Source organism: Pongo pygmaeus, chromosome 6 (genome assembly GCF_028885625.2).
Source record: "Pongo pygmaeus isolate AG05252 chromosome 6, NHGRI_mPonPyg2-v2.0_pri, whole genome shotgun sequence".
In the NCBI taxonomy this organism is placed as follows: Eukaryota; Metazoa; Chordata; class Mammalia; order Primates; family Hominidae; genus Pongo; species Pongo pygmaeus.
Genome location: NC_072379.2, coordinates 14,863,191 through 14,881,000, shown reverse-complemented (window position 1 = coordinate 14,881,000; position 17,810 = coordinate 14,863,191). Strand labels below are relative to the sequence as shown.

At 45.4% G+C, this 17,810-nt stretch overlaps 1 protein-coding gene, 1 long non-coding RNA gene and 1 pseudogene across 2 annotated transcripts; 2 read left to right on the top strand and 1 right to left on the bottom strand.

Moving 5' to 3' along the window:
• Positions 1-13: 13 nt before the first annotated feature.
• LOC129041450 (putative postmeiotic segregation increased 2-like protein 1) lies at positions 14-14,328 on the top strand. Its single transcript, XM_063668464.1, is given in 5 exon segments — positions 14-61; positions 5,874-6,377; positions 6,380-6,444; positions 9,478-9,617; positions 13,059-14,328. Coding segments are annotated over 5 exon segments (882 nt in total). The 3' UTR covers positions 13,184-14,328.
• Positions 13,180-17,810, top strand: part of LOC129040037 (putative postmeiotic segregation increased 2-like protein 1) — a 55,667-nt pseudogene continuing 51,036 nt past the window's right edge.
• LOC134739923 (uncharacterized) lies at positions 15,354-17,340 on the bottom strand. The gene is made up of 2 exons (XR_010127060.1): positions 17,255-17,340; positions 15,354-15,471 (listed from the first exon to the last, which is right to left on the bottom strand). It is a non-coding gene; the product is annotated as an uncharacterized LOC134739923 (long non-coding RNA).

Below are 17,810 nucleotides of genomic sequence, written 5' to 3'. Positions count from 1 at the left end.
CAGCGGGGAAGACATGCTTGGAGAGGAGGAGCTATGGGGCCAGGAAGACGAGGACTGCAGGGTAGGTATGGTGATCCAGCTGGGGAAAGAAAGAGAAGAAAGGGCTCCTACCACAGCACTTCTCCATCCCAAGCCCTGACCAGTCCCTTTCTTTCCAAGGGAATGGTTCTAGAACTCTGGGATCAGGTGAGGGGGACCAAAAACTAAGACAAAGGCTGGGCACCGTGGCTCATGCCTATAATCCCAGCACTTTGGGAGGCCAGGGCAGGAGGATGGCTTGAGGCCAGGAGTTCAAGACCAGCCTGGGCTATACAGCAAGACCCCATTTCTACAAAAAAAAATAATAATAATTAGCCAGGTGTGGCAGCGCAGGCCTGTATTCAGCTATTCAGGAGGCTGAGGTGGGAGGACTGCTTGAGTCCAGGAGTTCAAGGCTGCAGTGAGCTATGATCGCACCACTGTACTCCAGCCTGGGTGACAGAGTGAGACTCTGTCTCAAAAAAATAAAAATTAAAAAAAAATAAAAGACATTATGGGATGCAAGTCTGCAGAGCCTTAACTACAAACTAAAGAAACCAAAAGGAAAAAGACTTTCAAATACAGGAGTAGAACCATCTCATTTTCCCCATAGTCCAATAGGTCCCTGAAATTGATCCCCAAATGCTTAAAACAAGGCCGGGTGCAGTGGTTCATGCCTGTAATCCCAGCACTTTGGAAGGCCCAGGGAGGTGAATCACTTCAGGTCAGGAGTTTGAGACCAGCCTGGCCAACATGGTGAAACCCCATCTCTACTAAAGTACAAAAATTATCCACGTGTGGTGTGAGTGCCTATAATCCCAGCTACTCGGGAGGCTGAGGCAGGAGAATCGCTTGAACTTGGGAGGCGGACGTTGCAGTGAGCAGAGATCGTGCCACTGCACTCCAGCCTGGGCGACAAGAGCAAGACTCCGTCTCAAAAAAATAAAATCAGATATTGTCACTGTCTCCCCCTTGCTAACCTCCTAGGTGCTTAGGATAAAACGTCAAACATTTAACATGGCCTCACAGACATCTTGTATCATTTGGCCCCTGGCTACATTACCTCACCCAATTTCCTCCTTTGCTGTGTACTCTAGCTACACTGTCCTAGGAGTTCCTAAAACACCACGCTGGCTCCAAACACAGGATCTTCACATGTGCTGTTCCCTCTATCCGAATCACTCTTCCCTCTTCTCTTGTTTGCTTAACTCCTGTTTACCCCCGGGCTTAATCAGCACTTTCTCACCTCTCCTAGTCTGTTGCTCTTATTTAAGATCAAACAGCAGAGAAATGTGAAGTCCACTGACTTCCGGGTGGAACAGAGTTCAGTATGCCAATTAAATTATTGGGTGCTGGCTGGGCACGGTGGCTCACACCTGTAATCTCAGCACTTTGGAAGGGCAAGGTGGGTGGATCACTTGAGGTCAGAAGTTCGAGACGACAACACGATGAAACTCCATCTCTACTGAAACACAAAAATTAGCTGGGCTTGGTGGTGGACACCTGTAATCCCAGCTACTCAGGAGGCTGAAGCAGGAGAATCACTTGGACCCAGGAGGGGGAGGGTGCAGTGAGCCGAGATCGCACCACTGTACTCTAGCCTGAACGACAGGGTGACTCCATCTCAAAAACAAAAAAAAACTAGGTGCTGACTGAAAATAAATTTGAAAGCAAGGTGTGTGACAGGGAAGGCTACTACCTGTGTAATATTCTGTTACTTAATGATTAGTCCTGAGTCATATTTCCAACCTCTCTTAACCAGCCTGTATTTGTACACTGTTTGTGTACAAGCTTGCTAATTTCCACAAATGGCAGTAGATTGTCTGCTCCAATAGGGCCAAAAATGCACCTACTGGATTCAAAGATCAGTAAGGGCCAGGCGCAGTGGCTCACGCCTGCAATCTCAGCACTTTGGGAGGCCAAGGCAGGCAGATGACTTGAGGTCAGGAGTTCGAGACCAGCCTGGCCAACATGGTGAAACCCCGTCTCTACTAAAAATACAAAAAATTGGCTGGCCGTGGTGGTGGGCACCTGTAATCCCAGCTACTGGGGAGGCTGAGGCAGGAGAATTGCTTGAACCCGGGAGACGGCGGCTGCAGTGAGCCGAGATCATGACACTACATTCCAGCCTCGTCGACAGAGTGAGACTCCATCTCAAAAACAAAAAAAACTCAGTCAGGAATAAAGAATGTCTGAAGTACTATATGTGTAACGTGGCTTGTGATTTTTAAGCCTGAGTGCAACTTGAGCTATTCCTTCATGATCTGAGTAATACCAAAATGTTCAAGATCTGTTTTATGTCATTGGTGCCTTCTAATGTCGGGCTGTTGTTTTCCTTGCTGAGATTAGATTATGATGTGGTATATTGTTTTTATCAATTTGTTTTAATTTATATGTATTTATAAGCAGCTTATTCTTCATGTTGCTCTCATTTACCCTGGAGATGCTTGATTGCTTTTTTTTTTTTTTTTTGACACAGGGTTTCACTCTGTTGCCCATGCTGGAGTGCAGTGGCACGATCACAGCTCAATGCAGCCCTGACCTCCGGGGCTCAAGTGATGCTCCCACCTCAGCCTCCTGAATAGCTGGGACTACAGGCACATGCTACAACACCTGGCTAAGTTTTGTATTTTTTGTAAAAATGGGGTTTCACCATGTTGCCAAGATTGGTTTTGAACTCCTAGGTTCAAGTGGTCCTCCTGCCTTGGTCTCCCAAAGTGCTGGGATTACAGACGGGAGCCACCACGCCTGGCCAAGATGTTTTATTGCTAATTATTCATCTGTCCACACTGTTATCATCTCCCAGAGAAATTGCTAGAAGAGTGAGATTATGTGTCCTCTAAGTTATAAGTTCACAAATAAAAGCCCAAAGGAAGTTAGGCAGCACACTTAAAAACGAATTAAAAAGACCCTGCAAAACTTGGTCTTAAATGAAAGGTGACATCCTCCAACCTGGGTTGTCTTTCTGGTTTCATGGGACTGTGCAGTTGGAGGGTGACTGGGCCCTGTTTCCACGGCACTCTCTAGGTGCAGGGACCATTGAACCATGTCTGCTATTTCTGTCTTAGCTCTGGACTGAAATAACAGTGGTGTTACTGGGTTTCAAAAGAAAGTCCGTCCCTCTGGATCCAGGCAGAAAGCCATTAAAGAAAACAGAAGGATAACAAGCAGTGGGAAAACACACCAGAAAAGTTACCGATTCACCCATCTTGTGTCAGAATCGACAAGCCTGTTTCTCCTGCTGGAAACCCAGGATGTACGTCTGCAATGAGAAAAGAGTGAAAGACTTGAGCAGGTACATTACAAAAGAGCAATCACAGCGGCCAGTGAATATGAAAAGGTCCTCAACTTAGAGAAGTCTGGAGAAATCCAAACTAACACTACCCTAGGATACCAGGCTACACCCACCAGCTTTAGGCAGGATGCAAACATCAGGAATTCTACCTCGCTGGGGAGTGGGAAGAGAGTGCACCAACCAGTCTAACAACCTAGGAAAACAATTTACTAGAGTGGAAAGCCAGGCGAGCCACTGAGCCAGCAGTCCCATTCGTTAGTACATACCCCATGCCTGCTCCTCTGTATAAGAGTATTCACTGCAGAGACCGGGCACAGTGGCTCATGCCTGTAATCCCAGCACTTTGGGAGGCCGAGGTGGGCGGATCACGAGGTTAGTGGATCGAGACCATCCTGGCTAACACGGTGAAACCCCATCTCTACTACAAATACAAAAAGTTAGCCGGGCATGGTGGCGGGTACCTGCAGTCCCAGCTACTCAGGAGGCTGAGGCAGGAGAATGGCGTGAACCCAGGAAGTGGAGGTTGCAGTGAGCCGAGATCGCGCCACTGTACTCCAAACTGGGCAACAGAGCGAGACTCCGTCTCCAAAAAAAAAAAAAAGAATATTCACTGCAGAATTGTTCATAGCAGGTTAAAATGGAAAACAATCCAGTGTCCCTGAGCAAGTAGGATGGATAAATATATGCGGGAGAGTTATGCAATGGAACAGCATACTACAGAGAAAATGAATACCTCTGTTGTTACTCACAATAAAATGACTTCTAAAATAATGTCTACAAAAAAGAAGCCAGGGCTGGGCACCAGTGGCTCATATTTGTAATCCCAGCACTTTGGGAGGTCCAGGCGGGCAGATCGCTTGAGGTCAGGAGTTTGAGACCAGCCTGGCCAACATGGTGAAACCCCGTCTCTACAAAAAATAAAAACATTAGCCGGGTGCAGTGGACGGCGCCTGTAATCTCAGCTACTCAGGAGGCTGAGGCGGGAGAACTGCTTGAACCCGGGAGGCAGAGGTTGCAGGGAGCCGAGGTCACACCACTGCACTCCAGCCTGGATGACAGAGTGAGACTGTCTGAAAAAAACAAAAAAAAAACAAACAAAAACCCACACTGTATTGTTTAGGGATACTGTGTTAACAAAATAATAGACACAAGCAGGACATAATTATCATAAAAATCAGGACCTGCGGGGGGGTTGGGGGGGAAGGTTTAAGTGGAAAGAATGGAGCAGTGACATCGTGTGTCAACCTGGGAGGTGGTGACCCTAGGGTTCACTTTGTAATTCCTCAAAATGAGCATTTATGTGCTATTCACTTTTCAGAGGGTACAATCTCTGAACATGTTTAAGCAGCCATATGCAAAAAAAAAAAAAAAAAAGAAAAAATATGGATAGATTTTTATTTTAATTAAAATATTTAAAAAATAGAGACAAGGCGACCGGACCCAGTGGCTCACGACTGTAATCCCAGCACTTTGGGAGGCCGAGGCGGGCGGCTCACAAGGTCAGGAGAGCGAGCCCAACATGGCTAAGGCGGTGAAACCCGGTCTCTACTAAAAATACAAAAAAAAAATTAGCCGGGCGTGGTGGCGGGCACCTGCAGTCCCAGCTACTCGGGAGGCTGAGGCAGGAGAATGGCGTGAACCTGGGAGGCGGAGCTTGCAGTGAGCCGAGATCAGGCCACTGCATTCCAGCCTGGGTGACAGAGCTAGACTCCAACTCAAAAAAAAAAAAAAAAAAACTACAGACAAGGGTCTCACTATGTTGCTCAGGCTGGTCTCAAACTCTCAGGGCTGAAGCAATTCAAGCAATCCTCCCGCCTCGGTCTCCCAAAGCGCTAAGATTCCAGACGTGAACCACTGCGCCCGACCAGGAAAGATGTGTATATATATATCATATATATGATATGATATGATTGATGACATGATATCATATATATATCATATATGACATTATATATATCATATATGACATTATATATCATATATGACATTATATATGTCATATGACATTATATATGATATCATATCATATATATGCGATATATCATATCATATATGTGATATCATATATGAGATATGATATCATATATTATATATATTTTATATATTACATATATAAAAAATATTTTTGGTTTTTTGAGACACAGTTTCACTCTTGTTTCCCAGGCTCCAGTGCAATGGCTCGATCTCAGCTCACTGCAAACTCCGCCTCCAGGGTTCACACGATTCTCCTGCCTCAGCCTCCCGAGTGGCTGTGATTACAGGCGCCCGCCACACGCCCGGCTAATTTTTGTATTTTTGTATTTTTATTTTGTATTTTTATTTTTGTAAATTTTGTATTTTTAATAGAGACGAGGTTTCAACATGTTGGCCAGGCTGGTCTCCAACTCCTGACCTCAGGTGACCCGCCTGCTTGGGCCTCCCAAAGTGCTGGGATTACAGGTGTGAGCCATGGCGCCAGCCTAAGTAAATCTTTTAAAACATAAAGGTTTGGGTGAGTCCCTGGCCGGCGGGCACAGATGCCTGGGTGGGACCGCGAACTGGGTGGGACACATTCCTTCAGGCCCGGGGGGACTCGGGCCAACAGCGGGCCGCCGCGCGTGCGCACTGGGCGGGGGGGGGGGGGCCGCGCTCCTACCCGCACGTGGCCAACGCAGGGCGCTGGGCCGCTACTCCCGCATTGCACGTTGGGGAGCCGGTACATGCAGGTGGGAAGTTCCAGACGGAGAAGCGCGCGGCGCCCGTGATAAGGCTTTACCTGGTCCATCGACATGGCGGAACCAAAGCAAGTGCGTGCCAGACACCAATGCTCGGAAGCCGTCGAAGACCACAACTGAGGGCGGCCATCTCCCTTCTAACCCTGCTGCGGTGGTTCGGAGAAAACGCAGTCCGGTGTGCTCTGATTGGCCCATGCTCTTTGACGTCACGGACTCGACGTTTGACAGAGCCAATAGGCGAAAAGGAGCGACGGGAAGTATTTTTTTCACCCCGCCCGGAAAGGATGGAGCAAAACGTCAAAAGCAGCCAATGGGAGCTCGGGAGGCGGGGCGCCTGTGGGAGTCTGGGAAGGGGAAGTTTCCCAGGCTCGGAGGCGGATCGGGTGTTGAGTCCATGGAGCCAGCTGAGAGCTCGAGGTGAGCTGGACTCGCGGTCTCCACTCTTGCGCGCCCTCCTTGAGAACCACGGCGTTCCAACCTCCCTGGAAATGGGGAGAACATGGCCCAGGGGCGTGGCGAGGCCGCCGCGTGGAGGTCCCCGAGCGGCGTCCTCAGCGCCCCAGCGATCCGGTGCCCCTTGGGTGTGCCTTGAGGCCGAGGCAAGCTCCTTCGGGGTCCTGGGCTGCGGGCAAAGGATTCGGCCCTGTAAGGAGTTGGGTTCGGCCTGTCCCAGACAGGCCCTGCCCACATCCCATCACAGGGCAGTGGACTTGAAGCCGGAGCGTGAAATCCCCATAGACTGAATGCATTTCCTTTCTACCTGTTGTCTCTCCCATTTTATTTTTATTTTTATATTATTTAATTTTTAATTTTTTATTTTTGTAGAGACGGGGATTTCGCTATGTTGCCCAGGCTGATCTCGAACTCCTGAGCTCAAGCAATCCGCCCGCCTCGGCCCCCCAAGGTGCTGGAATTACAGGCGTGATGCACTGTGCCTGGCCTTTTTAAAAAATGGAGGTTATTTTGGGGAAGGTAGAGCGTCCAGACACATCCTAATTTGCATAGCTGCGCAGTTTTACAAAATGCAATGCATTTCTACCTGTTAGGGTATGTGATTTCTAGCTGGTAAGCTACACCGAATCTTGGCTAGCACAGTTGCATTCCGTGTCAGATTTGTAAACGCAGATTTGCTCTCTGCATTTAAATATATTAGATATATTTAAGTAACTACATTTAAATGTATTGAGACATTTAAACATATTTTTGGTCTGTATCTAAATGCGCTCCCTTCTGAAAATAAATATCTGAAGTGGGCCGGGCGCGGTGGCTCACACCTATAATCCCAGCACTTTGGGAGGCCAAGGCGGGTGGATCATGAGGTCAGGAGTTCATGCCTAGCCTGGCCAACAGGGTGAAATCCTGTTTCTACTAAAAATACAAAAATTAACTGGGCATGGTGGCGGGCGGCTGTAATCCCAGCTACTTGGGAGGCTGAGGCAGGAGAATCGCTGGAACCCAGGAGGCGGAGGCTGCAGTGAGCTAAGATCGTGCCACTGCAGTCAGGCCTGGGTGACACAGCAAGACTCCGTCTCAAAAAAAAAAAAAAAAATCAGAAGTGGACTGTAGTCTATAGTGTGTTGCCAAATAAACTTATTTTTAGAGATACTTCTTTCAATTTTCTGTGAGGTCATCTGCAGTTTCACGTGGTAGACAGACTTCGGTGAGATTCTTAGCAAGGTAGAATGAAGAGTAAAGAGGTTTGTTTATTTCACAAGGGTTTATTGAAGGCCTACGATGTGTTAAATGCTGTAGGAAATACCCAATGATTTCTCTTTCATGGAGGTTTCCTGCCTTCTCTTAACAAGTTATCAATTAAACTGTTTACTGGAAATTGCTAAGTTAATGAACACACGGGATACATTCTTTGGATGAGCAGACATTGGTGGGGAAGAGGAGGAAGAGGAGAGCGGTTTAGACAGAGACCTGCTTATACAGTGTAGTGTCTAAAAGAGCTTGTGATGTTCAGGAAACAATTGTTCACTGTGCTGCAATATAGGACACGGCCGGTTGCGGCGGCTCACACCTGTAATCCTAGCGCTTTGGGAGGCCGAGGTGGGCAGATCACCTGAGGTCAGGAGTTCAAGACAAGCCTGCCCAACATGGTGAAACCCCATCTCTACTAAAAACACAAAAATTAGCCGGGTGTGATGCTGGGTGCCTGTAATCCCAGCTACTTGGGAGGCTGAGACAGGAGAATCGCTTGAACCTGGCAGGCGGAGCCTGCAGTGAGGTGAGATCATGCCATTGCACGCTAGCCTGGGCGACAGGGTGAGTACTCTCAAATAATAATAATCATAATAAATAATAATGATGATGATGCTGTAGGGGACTTGATGAAGGGAAAGGATTAGAGAGATTCTGAAAAGAAGGTAGTTTTGGGCCCAGTGATGACTAGATTTTCAATTTCATATAGCAGGAAGTGGGGCACTAGTAAATTTTTAAGCAGAAAAATTATTTGACCAGATTTGTGATTTCAAAAATAGCTCTGGTGATAGAGTGGAGGATGGCTTGGAGCAGGGAATAAGGGGAGATAAAACCGTTATAAAACTCTTAAAGCTAGTACAGCAAGAACTTTGAGGGTCTTTGCTAAGACAGCAGCTGGCAGCTTCAATTTGGAGTAGGGTATCAAAGGCAACTGTGTATAAGGAATAGTTATGTAACTGGTACCCAATTTCTGAGATGATTTTGACTTAAACATTGTGTATTTTCCAGTATACTGTTGGTTTTTCTAATTATGTGGGAAATTATGTTGCTTTCACTTTTTTTTTTTTTTTTTTTTTGCTCGTTGCCCAGGCTGGGGTGCAATGCTGCAATCTGAGCTCACTGCAACCTCCACCTTCCGGGTTTAAGTGATTCTCCTGCCTCAGCCTCCCGAGTAGCTGGGTTTATAGGCGCCCACCATGATGCCTGCCTAATTTTTTGTATTTTTAGTAGAGACAGGGTTTGATCATGTTGGCCAGGATGGTCTCCAACTCCTGACCTCAAGTGATCTGCCTGCCTCTGCCTCCCAAAGTGCTGGGATTACAGGCATGAGCCACCCCACCAGGCCATGCTTTCAGTTTTCAAGAAAGAAGACACCATTGTTGCCAAAGATTTTGGTAATTTGAGAGACAAAATGTGTGTTTTCTCCATGTGGATCCTAGTATAATTAGATAGTAAGGATCTGTTGAATTTGAAGTATCTATCCAGAAGTATTTTGGGGACATATTTAAGGATTGTAAAACAGTGTTTCTATTTCTGGATATAATAAATGTATTTGTTAATATAATAAATGAATAGATTGTAAAACAGTATTTCTATTTCTGGATATAATAAATGTATTTGTTAATATAATAAATGAATAGATTAGCCCCATAAACTATTTACAGTGTTGAGTCATTTCCCACACTTAAAATCAGGATGAAAATATATAGCTGAATACTTGCTTTGTTTCTTGTAACATTTCTTTAGTACAGAACCTGCTAAGGCCATCAAACCTATTGATCGGAAGTCGGTCCATCAGATTTGCTCTGGGCCGGTGGTACTGAGTCTAAGCACTGCGGTGAAGGAGTTAGTAGAAAACAGTCTGGATGCTGGTGCCACTAATATTGGTAAGTCTGGGAGAGTTTTAAGCCACGAGAAATGATCAGTGTATGTTGTTGTAGTCAAGAAACATTTGTTATTGAAATAAGACTATCAAGTGTTGATGTAGTAATAAATGATTATTTTTAAGTTAAAGTTAGCACCTATTATGTGCCTAGTGCTTAGCTAGGTAGTAATAATAATAACAGCTTTTATTGTGTTCTTATGGTGTGCAAGGCAGGTGTTATGCTAAGAATTGCACAGAAATATCTCATTTAATTTGCAGAATAGCTGGGCATGGTGTTTCACGCCTGTAATACTAGCCCTTTGAGAGGCCGAGGTGGGGGGATTGCTTGAGGCCAAGAGTTCAAGACCAACCTGGCCAACATGGTAAGACCTCGTCTCTACTAAAAACATAAAGTAGGCCGGGTGTGGTGGCTCACACCTGTAATCCCAGCACTTTGGGAGGCCAAGGCGGGTAGATACCTGAGGTCAGCAGTTTGAGACCAGCCTGTCCAAAATGGTGAAACTCTATCTCTACTAAAAATATAAAAATTAGCCGGACCTGGTGGCAGAAGCCTGTAATCCCAGCTACTTGGGAGGCTGAGGCATGAGAATTGCTTGAACCCGGGAGGCGGAGGTTGCAGTGAGCCGAGATCGTGCCACTGCACACCAGCCTGGGGACAGAGCAAGACTCCGTCTAATAAAATAAAATGAAATAGGCCTGGAGTAGTGGCTCACATCTATAATCCCAGCACTTTGGGAGGCAGAGCGGGGCTGATCATTTGAGGTCAGGAGTTCAAGACCAGCCTAACCAACATGGTAAAACCCTGTCTCTACTAAAAATACAAAAATTAGCCAGATGTGGTGGTGCAGGAGGCTGAGGGAGGAGAATTTCTTGAACCTGGGACGTGGAGGTTGTAGTGAGCCAAGCTCAGATGGTGCCACTGCATTCCAGCCTGGGTGACAAGAGCAAAACTCCATCTCAAAAAAAAAAAAAGAAAAGAAAAAGAAAATAACAAAATAAAATAAGAAAACCTAAAAAATTATGAATCAGCCAAGTAACTTTATGAGATAGAACTTATTATCTCCATTTTATAGATGAAGAAATTAAGGAACAGGAAATTTCCTTTTTTTGAGATTATAAAGCTAATAAAATAGGATCCAGGAAGTCTGATTCCAGAACCAGTTGTCTTTTTTTTTTTTTTGAGATGGAGTTTTCGCTCTTGTTGCCCAGGCTATAGTGCCATGGCACGATCTCGGCTCACCGCAACCTCCACCTCCCGGGTTCAAGCAATTCTGCCTCAGCCTTACCAGTAGCTGGGATTACAGACATGCACCACCACACCTGGCTAATTTTGTATTTTTGGTGGAGACAGGGTTTCTCCACGTTGGTCAGGCTGGTCTGGAACTCCTGACCTCAGGTGATCCGCTCACTTTGGCCTCCCAAAGTGCTGGGATTACAGGCATGAACCACCGCGCCTGGCCCCCTTTCTCCTTACTGGGTATGTTAAAATTATTTCTTTCAAAAGAAAAGTCTGGTCAAAGTGCAACGGTGTTAACCACTAATTGATCACAACCAGTTACAGATTTTTTTGTTCCTTCTCCACTCCAACTGCATCACTTGACTAGCCTAGGGACAAAAAAAAAGAGGAAAGAAAGAAAAAGCTAAACTATTTAATCTGGGCTAGTAAATGGCCAGAAAGGACTTTATAAAAATGAAATATACAAAATGACACTAGTACGTTTAACTAAAGGTATAGTTATGACTCTTCAATTTGCATATGTTATAAATAATATCAATATAAAAACTTATAGCATGGGTCCTTTTTTTTTTTTTTTTTTTTTGTTGAGATGGAGTCTCACTGTCTCCCAGGCTGGAGTGCAGTGGCGGGATCTCGGCTCACTGCAAGCTCCACCCCACGGGATCACACCATTCTAGCATGGGTCCATTTTTAATAAATATGTAAATATTTAAACTTTCTAGATCTAAAGTTAAGGACTATGGAGTGGATCTCATTGAAGTTTCAGACAATGGATTTGGGGTAGAAGAAGAAAACTTTGAAGGCTTAAGTAAGTTGACTTTTTCTAATCCTATTATAAAATAATTGGGCCACATGTCTCAGAATTTTGAGTAACACTGTCTTGGGAAACGCAAAAACAGTTTTTTAAGCCAGTTACTAGATATCATGTATATCCGTTGTTATAGCACTTGTGGTATCTTAATCTTTACTTTACAGTCTCTTTCAGCTCTGAAACATCACACATCTAAGATTCAAGAGTTTGCTGACCTAACTGAGGTTGAAACTTTCGGCTTTCAGGGGGAAGCTCTGAGCTCGCTGTGTGCACTGAGGTGATACAATATTTTTATCCATTCATTTGACCCCTTAGAAAAACCTCTCTGAAAATTAATTGGAATCGTTATTATTTACAATTTTCTATCTCAGTATCTCAACTTCTAGCTTCTGAATTCTGTTTTGTCTCACTGCCAATCTAAGTCCTAGTACTTCTGAAATGTGAGAAATAAATGAATGAAATGAAGCAAATAGTATTGTTAAAAAAAAATGGTTACCCTTATTAAAACAGTAACTTCTCAATTTTAACATAACATATAGATAATAAATGATAGTTACCATTGGTTTTCATCATCAAATTTTAGGGAAACATTTCACCAAAGCACTATTTAATTATAGCACAGATACTAAATCTTTATAATTATATGTAAATATATATATATATATACACATATATATGTGTATATGTATACGTATTTTTAGACAGAGTCTCACTCTGTCACCCAGGCTGGAGTGCAGTGGCACAGTCTCAGCTCACTGCAATCTCTGCCTCCCAGGTTCAAGTGATTCTTGTGCCTCAGCCTCCTGAAGAGCTGGGACTAAGCGTGCACCACCACTCCTGGCTAATTTTTGAATTTTTAGTAGAGATGGGGTTTTGCCATGTTGCCCAGGCTGGTCTGGAACTCCAGGCCTCAAGTGATCTGCCCTCCTCGGCCTCCCAAAGTGCTGGAATTACAGGCATGAGCCACCGCACCCTGCCTTACATATACATTTTAATTATATCTTTTGGATTCTTTAAATATTTGAAAAATATTTTTTTAAATTCTTTAAAAAATTCTTTAAAAAAATTTTATTTGAAGAGTAATAACAAAACAAATCTCTATTTGTGAATAAATGAATCTTGAGATCATTTATGGTTTTGCAGTTCAACCTGAAAAATGAAATCAAAGCTCTAACCAAAGCAAAGCATGTTTAGTGCCCTCTGTCTCACTGTCTTTTAGATGCCAAACCTTAGATTTTATGATGACTCCTCAACCGTTTAGATCTTGGTTATCTCAGAGGAATCATCAGCTTTTTAAGAAAGTTTTGAGAGAAAAGCAAGTGAAGAAAAGCATAGTCAGTGCCCAACATCGCAGGTCTCTCACTGAACACACCATGCCTGGTGTTCTCTCACAGCGATGTCACCATTTCTACCTGCCATGCATCGGCGAAGGTTGGGACTTGACTGGTGTTTGATCACAATGGGAAAATCATCCAGAAAACCCCCTACCCCCACCCCAGAGGGACCACAGTCAGCATGAAGCAGTTATTTTCTACGCTACCTGTGCGCCATAAGGAATTTCAAAGGAATATTAAGAAGGTACAGTAAATTAATCCTGGTTTTCAAGAGTATTGGTTAATGCACATGAGCAAAAGCTTTACTAAAGATGTTTATTCTTCAGCTGATTCTCTTCCCATAATCTATTGAGAAATGCTTTATTTGCATTTCTCGTTAAAGACTTAACATTAAAGACTTAACTTTAGGGTGATTTACTTTTTTCTTTTCATCACATAGTGTTTATTAGGACTGGGCAACACAGTGAAACTCTGTATCTATGAAAAATTAAAAAAAAATTGACTGGGCATGGTGGCATGCACCTGTATTTCCAGCTACTTGGGAAGCTGAAGTGGGAGGATCACTTGAGCCCGGGAACTTGAGGCTGCAGTGAGCTATGATGGCGCCACTGTATTTCAGACTGGGAGACAGAGTAAGACCCTGTCTGGAAAAATATATAATACATATATATTTTTTATTTTTATCTTTTTTTTTTGAGATGCAGTCTCACTTTGGCGCCCTGGCTGGAGTGCAGTGGCGCAATCTCGATTCACTGCAACCTCCACCTCCCGAGTTCAAGCGATTCACCTGCCTCAACCTTCTGAATAGCTGGGATTACAGGCACTCACCACCACGCCCGGCTCATTTTTGTATTTTTAGCAGAGACGGGGTTTCACCATGTTGTCCAGGCTGGCCAGGCTGGTCTCGAATTCCTGACCTCAGGTGATCCGCCCACCTCAGCCTCTCAAAGTGCTGGGATTACAGGCGTGAGCCACCATGCCTGGCCTTATGTACTTATATTTCAATGAGACTATTTCTCTTGGTTTTCTGATAAATGAAGTACTGGAACCCTTATGAATCTGAATGCAAATGAAACAGCTAAATGTTATGTAATTGTTGTGTTTAAAAAGCAGATTGTAAAACTGTATTATATGATTACAGTTTTATAAAAACAAAACAATGGCCTAAATGTGTATAGTATAAAGGCTGGAAGAGTCAGTACCTTCATGTTCTCAGCGGTTATCCTTGGATGTGAGATCTCATGCACTTTTTGCTCTCTTCTTTGTGCCTTTCCATTTGGTATGTGTATTTTTTACAATCAAAGAAGTTAAATATATGCAGCTAAAAACATTTTTTAATTGTAAAGCATTTGGTGCTAATTTTAACTGTTCTTTATTTAGACGGAGTCTTCTCATTCTGTTGCCCAGGCTGGAGTGCAGTGGTGTGATCTTGGCTCACTGCAACCTCTCCCTCCTGGGTTTTAGCAATTCTCCTGCATCAGACTTCTGAGTAGCTGAGATTACAGGTGCATGCCACCATGCCCAGCTAATATTTGTGTTTTTAGTAGAGACAGGGTTTCACCATCTAGGCCAGGCTGGTCTTGAACTCCTGACCTCATGATCCACCCGTCTTGGCCTCCCAAAGTGCTGGGATTACAGGTGTGAGCCATCACGCCCAGACTTCTTTTTTTATTTTTCGAGATGACGTTTCGCTCTTATTGCCCACACTGGAGTGCAATGGCACGATCTCAGCTCACTGCCACCTCCTCCTCCCAGGTTCAAGCGATTATCCTGCCTCAGCCTCTCGAGTAGCTGGGATTACAGGCACCCAACACCAAACCCAGCTAACTTATTGTATTTCTAGTAGAGATGGGATGTCACCATGTTGGCCAGGATGGTCTTGAACCCCTGACCTCTAATGATCCACCTGAATTGGTCTCCCAAAATGTTGGGATTACAGGCGTGAGCCACTGCGCCCAGCCCCTCCCATACCCCTTTTGGCCAAGGCAGTACAATTCAGAAGAATCTTGCCAGGGAAGACTGGTAAATGGACGTCAACGTGATGCCTATGGCTCCTGGTGGATTTAGATACCTCCTGGTGCTTACTGATACCTTTACCAGTTACACGGGGGCTTTGCCATGCCAGACTGAAAATGCAGGAGATCAATGATCAACCTTCAACTATTTACTAGCAGAACACTGAGGGGACTGTGCGGTCACCAATACCTCCTATTGCACTTGGATAAACACCTCCCGGGAAATAGAGATGAATAGAAAGGACATAGTCAAACAGGCAGAATGGCTGCATTCCTTCAACCAGAAGGGTCCAGTAGTCTGTTTTCACACTGCTATAAAGAACTACCAGAAACTGGGTAATTTATGAAGAAAAGAGGTTTAATTGACTCACAGTTCTGCAGGCTGTACAGGAAGCATGGCTGGGGAGGCCTCAGGAAACTGACAATCATGGCAGAAGGCGAAGGGGAAGCAGGCACGTCTGGCCATGTTGGAGCAGGAGAGACAGAGAGAGTGAAGTGGGAGATGCTGCACGCTTTTAAATAACCAGATCCCACGAGCGCTCACTCACTATCACGGGAACAACAAGGGGGAAGTCGGCCCCCATGAGCCAATCACCTCCCACCAGGTCCCTTCCACAACACTGGAAATTGCAATTTGACATGAGATTTGGGTGCAGATACAGAGCTGAACCATGCCAAGGGTAGTTCAACCACTGAGACTGATTGATTGACTGAGATGGAGTCCGCTCTGTTACCTACGCTGCAGTGCAGTGGCACAATCTCGACTCACTGCAAACTCCGCCTCCTGAGTTCGAGCGATTCTCCTGCCTCAGCCTCCCAAGTAGCTGGGACTACAGCACATGCCACCATACCTAACTAATTTTTGTATTTTTAGTAGAGACAGGGCTTCACCATGTTTGTCAGGCTGGTCTTGAACTCCTGACCTCGTGATCACCCTGCCTCGGATTTTCTTTTGCTGGAATTACAGGCATGAGCCACCACACCCGGCCAACCACTGAGATTTAGAAGGCAGTCAAGTCCACTATACCACACCTCACCTGGTTTCTTCCTCTGTTGGGGCCCCTCGTGGCCACTGTTCTGTTACTTTTTGGTCCTATTTATTTAAATGGATGGTGAGCTGTTTGTCCTCCAGGCTCCAACACTGCCACCTTCAGCTTGTGTTACAACAATACCAGCCTTTCAAGCTACCGCGGGTGACCCCAGAACTCATTTGAACTCAGAAGCCCAAGAGTTTCATTCCTCTCATTTCAGGGGACCCAGTGCCCCTGGGCAGCATGAAGTCGATGCAGAAGCATGACCTCCATCCCTAATCCCTCAAGAATGAGGAGTAGAAGGTGCTGGCAGGAGGGTGGGGGCACGGTTTGTAGATCTGTAACTGCATCAGACCAAATCTAGGTCAACTTTTTTTTTTTTTTTTTGACGGAGTTTTGCTCTTGTCACCCAGGCTGGAGTGCAATGGCACGAGCTCAGCTCACTGCAACCTCCACCTCCTAGGTTCAAGTGATTCTGCTGCCTGAACCTCCAGATAGCTGGGATTACAAGGGTGCACCGCCACACCTGGCTTATATTTATATTTTTAGTAGAGATGGGGTTTCACCATTTTGGCCAGGCTGGTCTTGAACTCCTGACCTCCACCTGCCTTGGCCTCCCAAAGTGCTGGGATTAGAGGCGTGAGTCACCGCACCCGGCTCAGTTCAACTTTTATGTAATGAGGTTGTCAGTTGTTTTTCAAGTGCCATGGACCCGCAGGTTGAAGGTCATGTACCCTGCGCATGCCCAGGTTAACCAAGCGCCACCACGGAGTGGAACCATAGAGCTCGGCCTGAAGAGCTGGGACTGATTTAAGAACCGGACACCCCAAGGCAGGAGCCAAGATCCAATCAGATTGAGTTTTGGTGTCACCCCATGGCAGGATCCAGTCAGATCACACCTCCCAGCATTACTTTATTGCAAGATCCAATCAAATCACACCTCATTAGCCTATGCTTATAAAACCTGACATAGCCCCCAGCTGTGTAAGGGAGATCTGAGTATTTCTTCCTGTGTTCTTGCTAGCTGACTTACAAAAAAGCTTTAAAAAAAAAGGCCAGGCGTGGTGGCTCATGCCTGTAATCCCAGCACTTTGCGAGGCTGAGGCGGGCGGATCACTTGAGGTCAGGGGTGCAAGACCAGCCTGGCCAACATGGTGAAACCCTATCTCTACTAAAAATACAAAAATTAGCTGGGCGTGGTGATACATACCTATAATCCCAGCTACTTGGGAGACTGAGGCAGGAGAATCACTTGAACCCAGGAGGCGGAGGTTGCAGTGAGCCAAGATCACACCAGAGTCACCCCTTTGATGACCTTGGCAGTGGACTGCAGTCATCTGTTTAGGTGTCTCCATGGCCCACATCAATGCCAGTATTTCTGTTTGTTGCACATTTGATTTCCTTGTTGTTGGCATTTAGAAGGCCCCCTGTTTCCCAGATCACACCACGGGCGTGGACCGCAGAGATTGCGTCTTGTGAGTCTGTAGAAACAGTCAAGGCCTTGTCCTCTCTTAGGTCCAGAGCTCAGGTTAATGCAGATTTTCCCAGCCGTCTGTGCTGAAGTCCCTGCGGGGAGGCTCCTGGCTGGTTTCCCATAGGTAGACCGCTACACATCCTTGCCCTTCATTGGCTTCTTTTCATGAAGCTCCTGCCATCTACAAAACATGTCTCCCTTTTCTTCTTGAACCACATCTCTGTTATTGAAACTCTAGAAGTCAACCGGGCATGGTGGCTATGCCTATAATCCCAGCACTTTGGGATGCCAA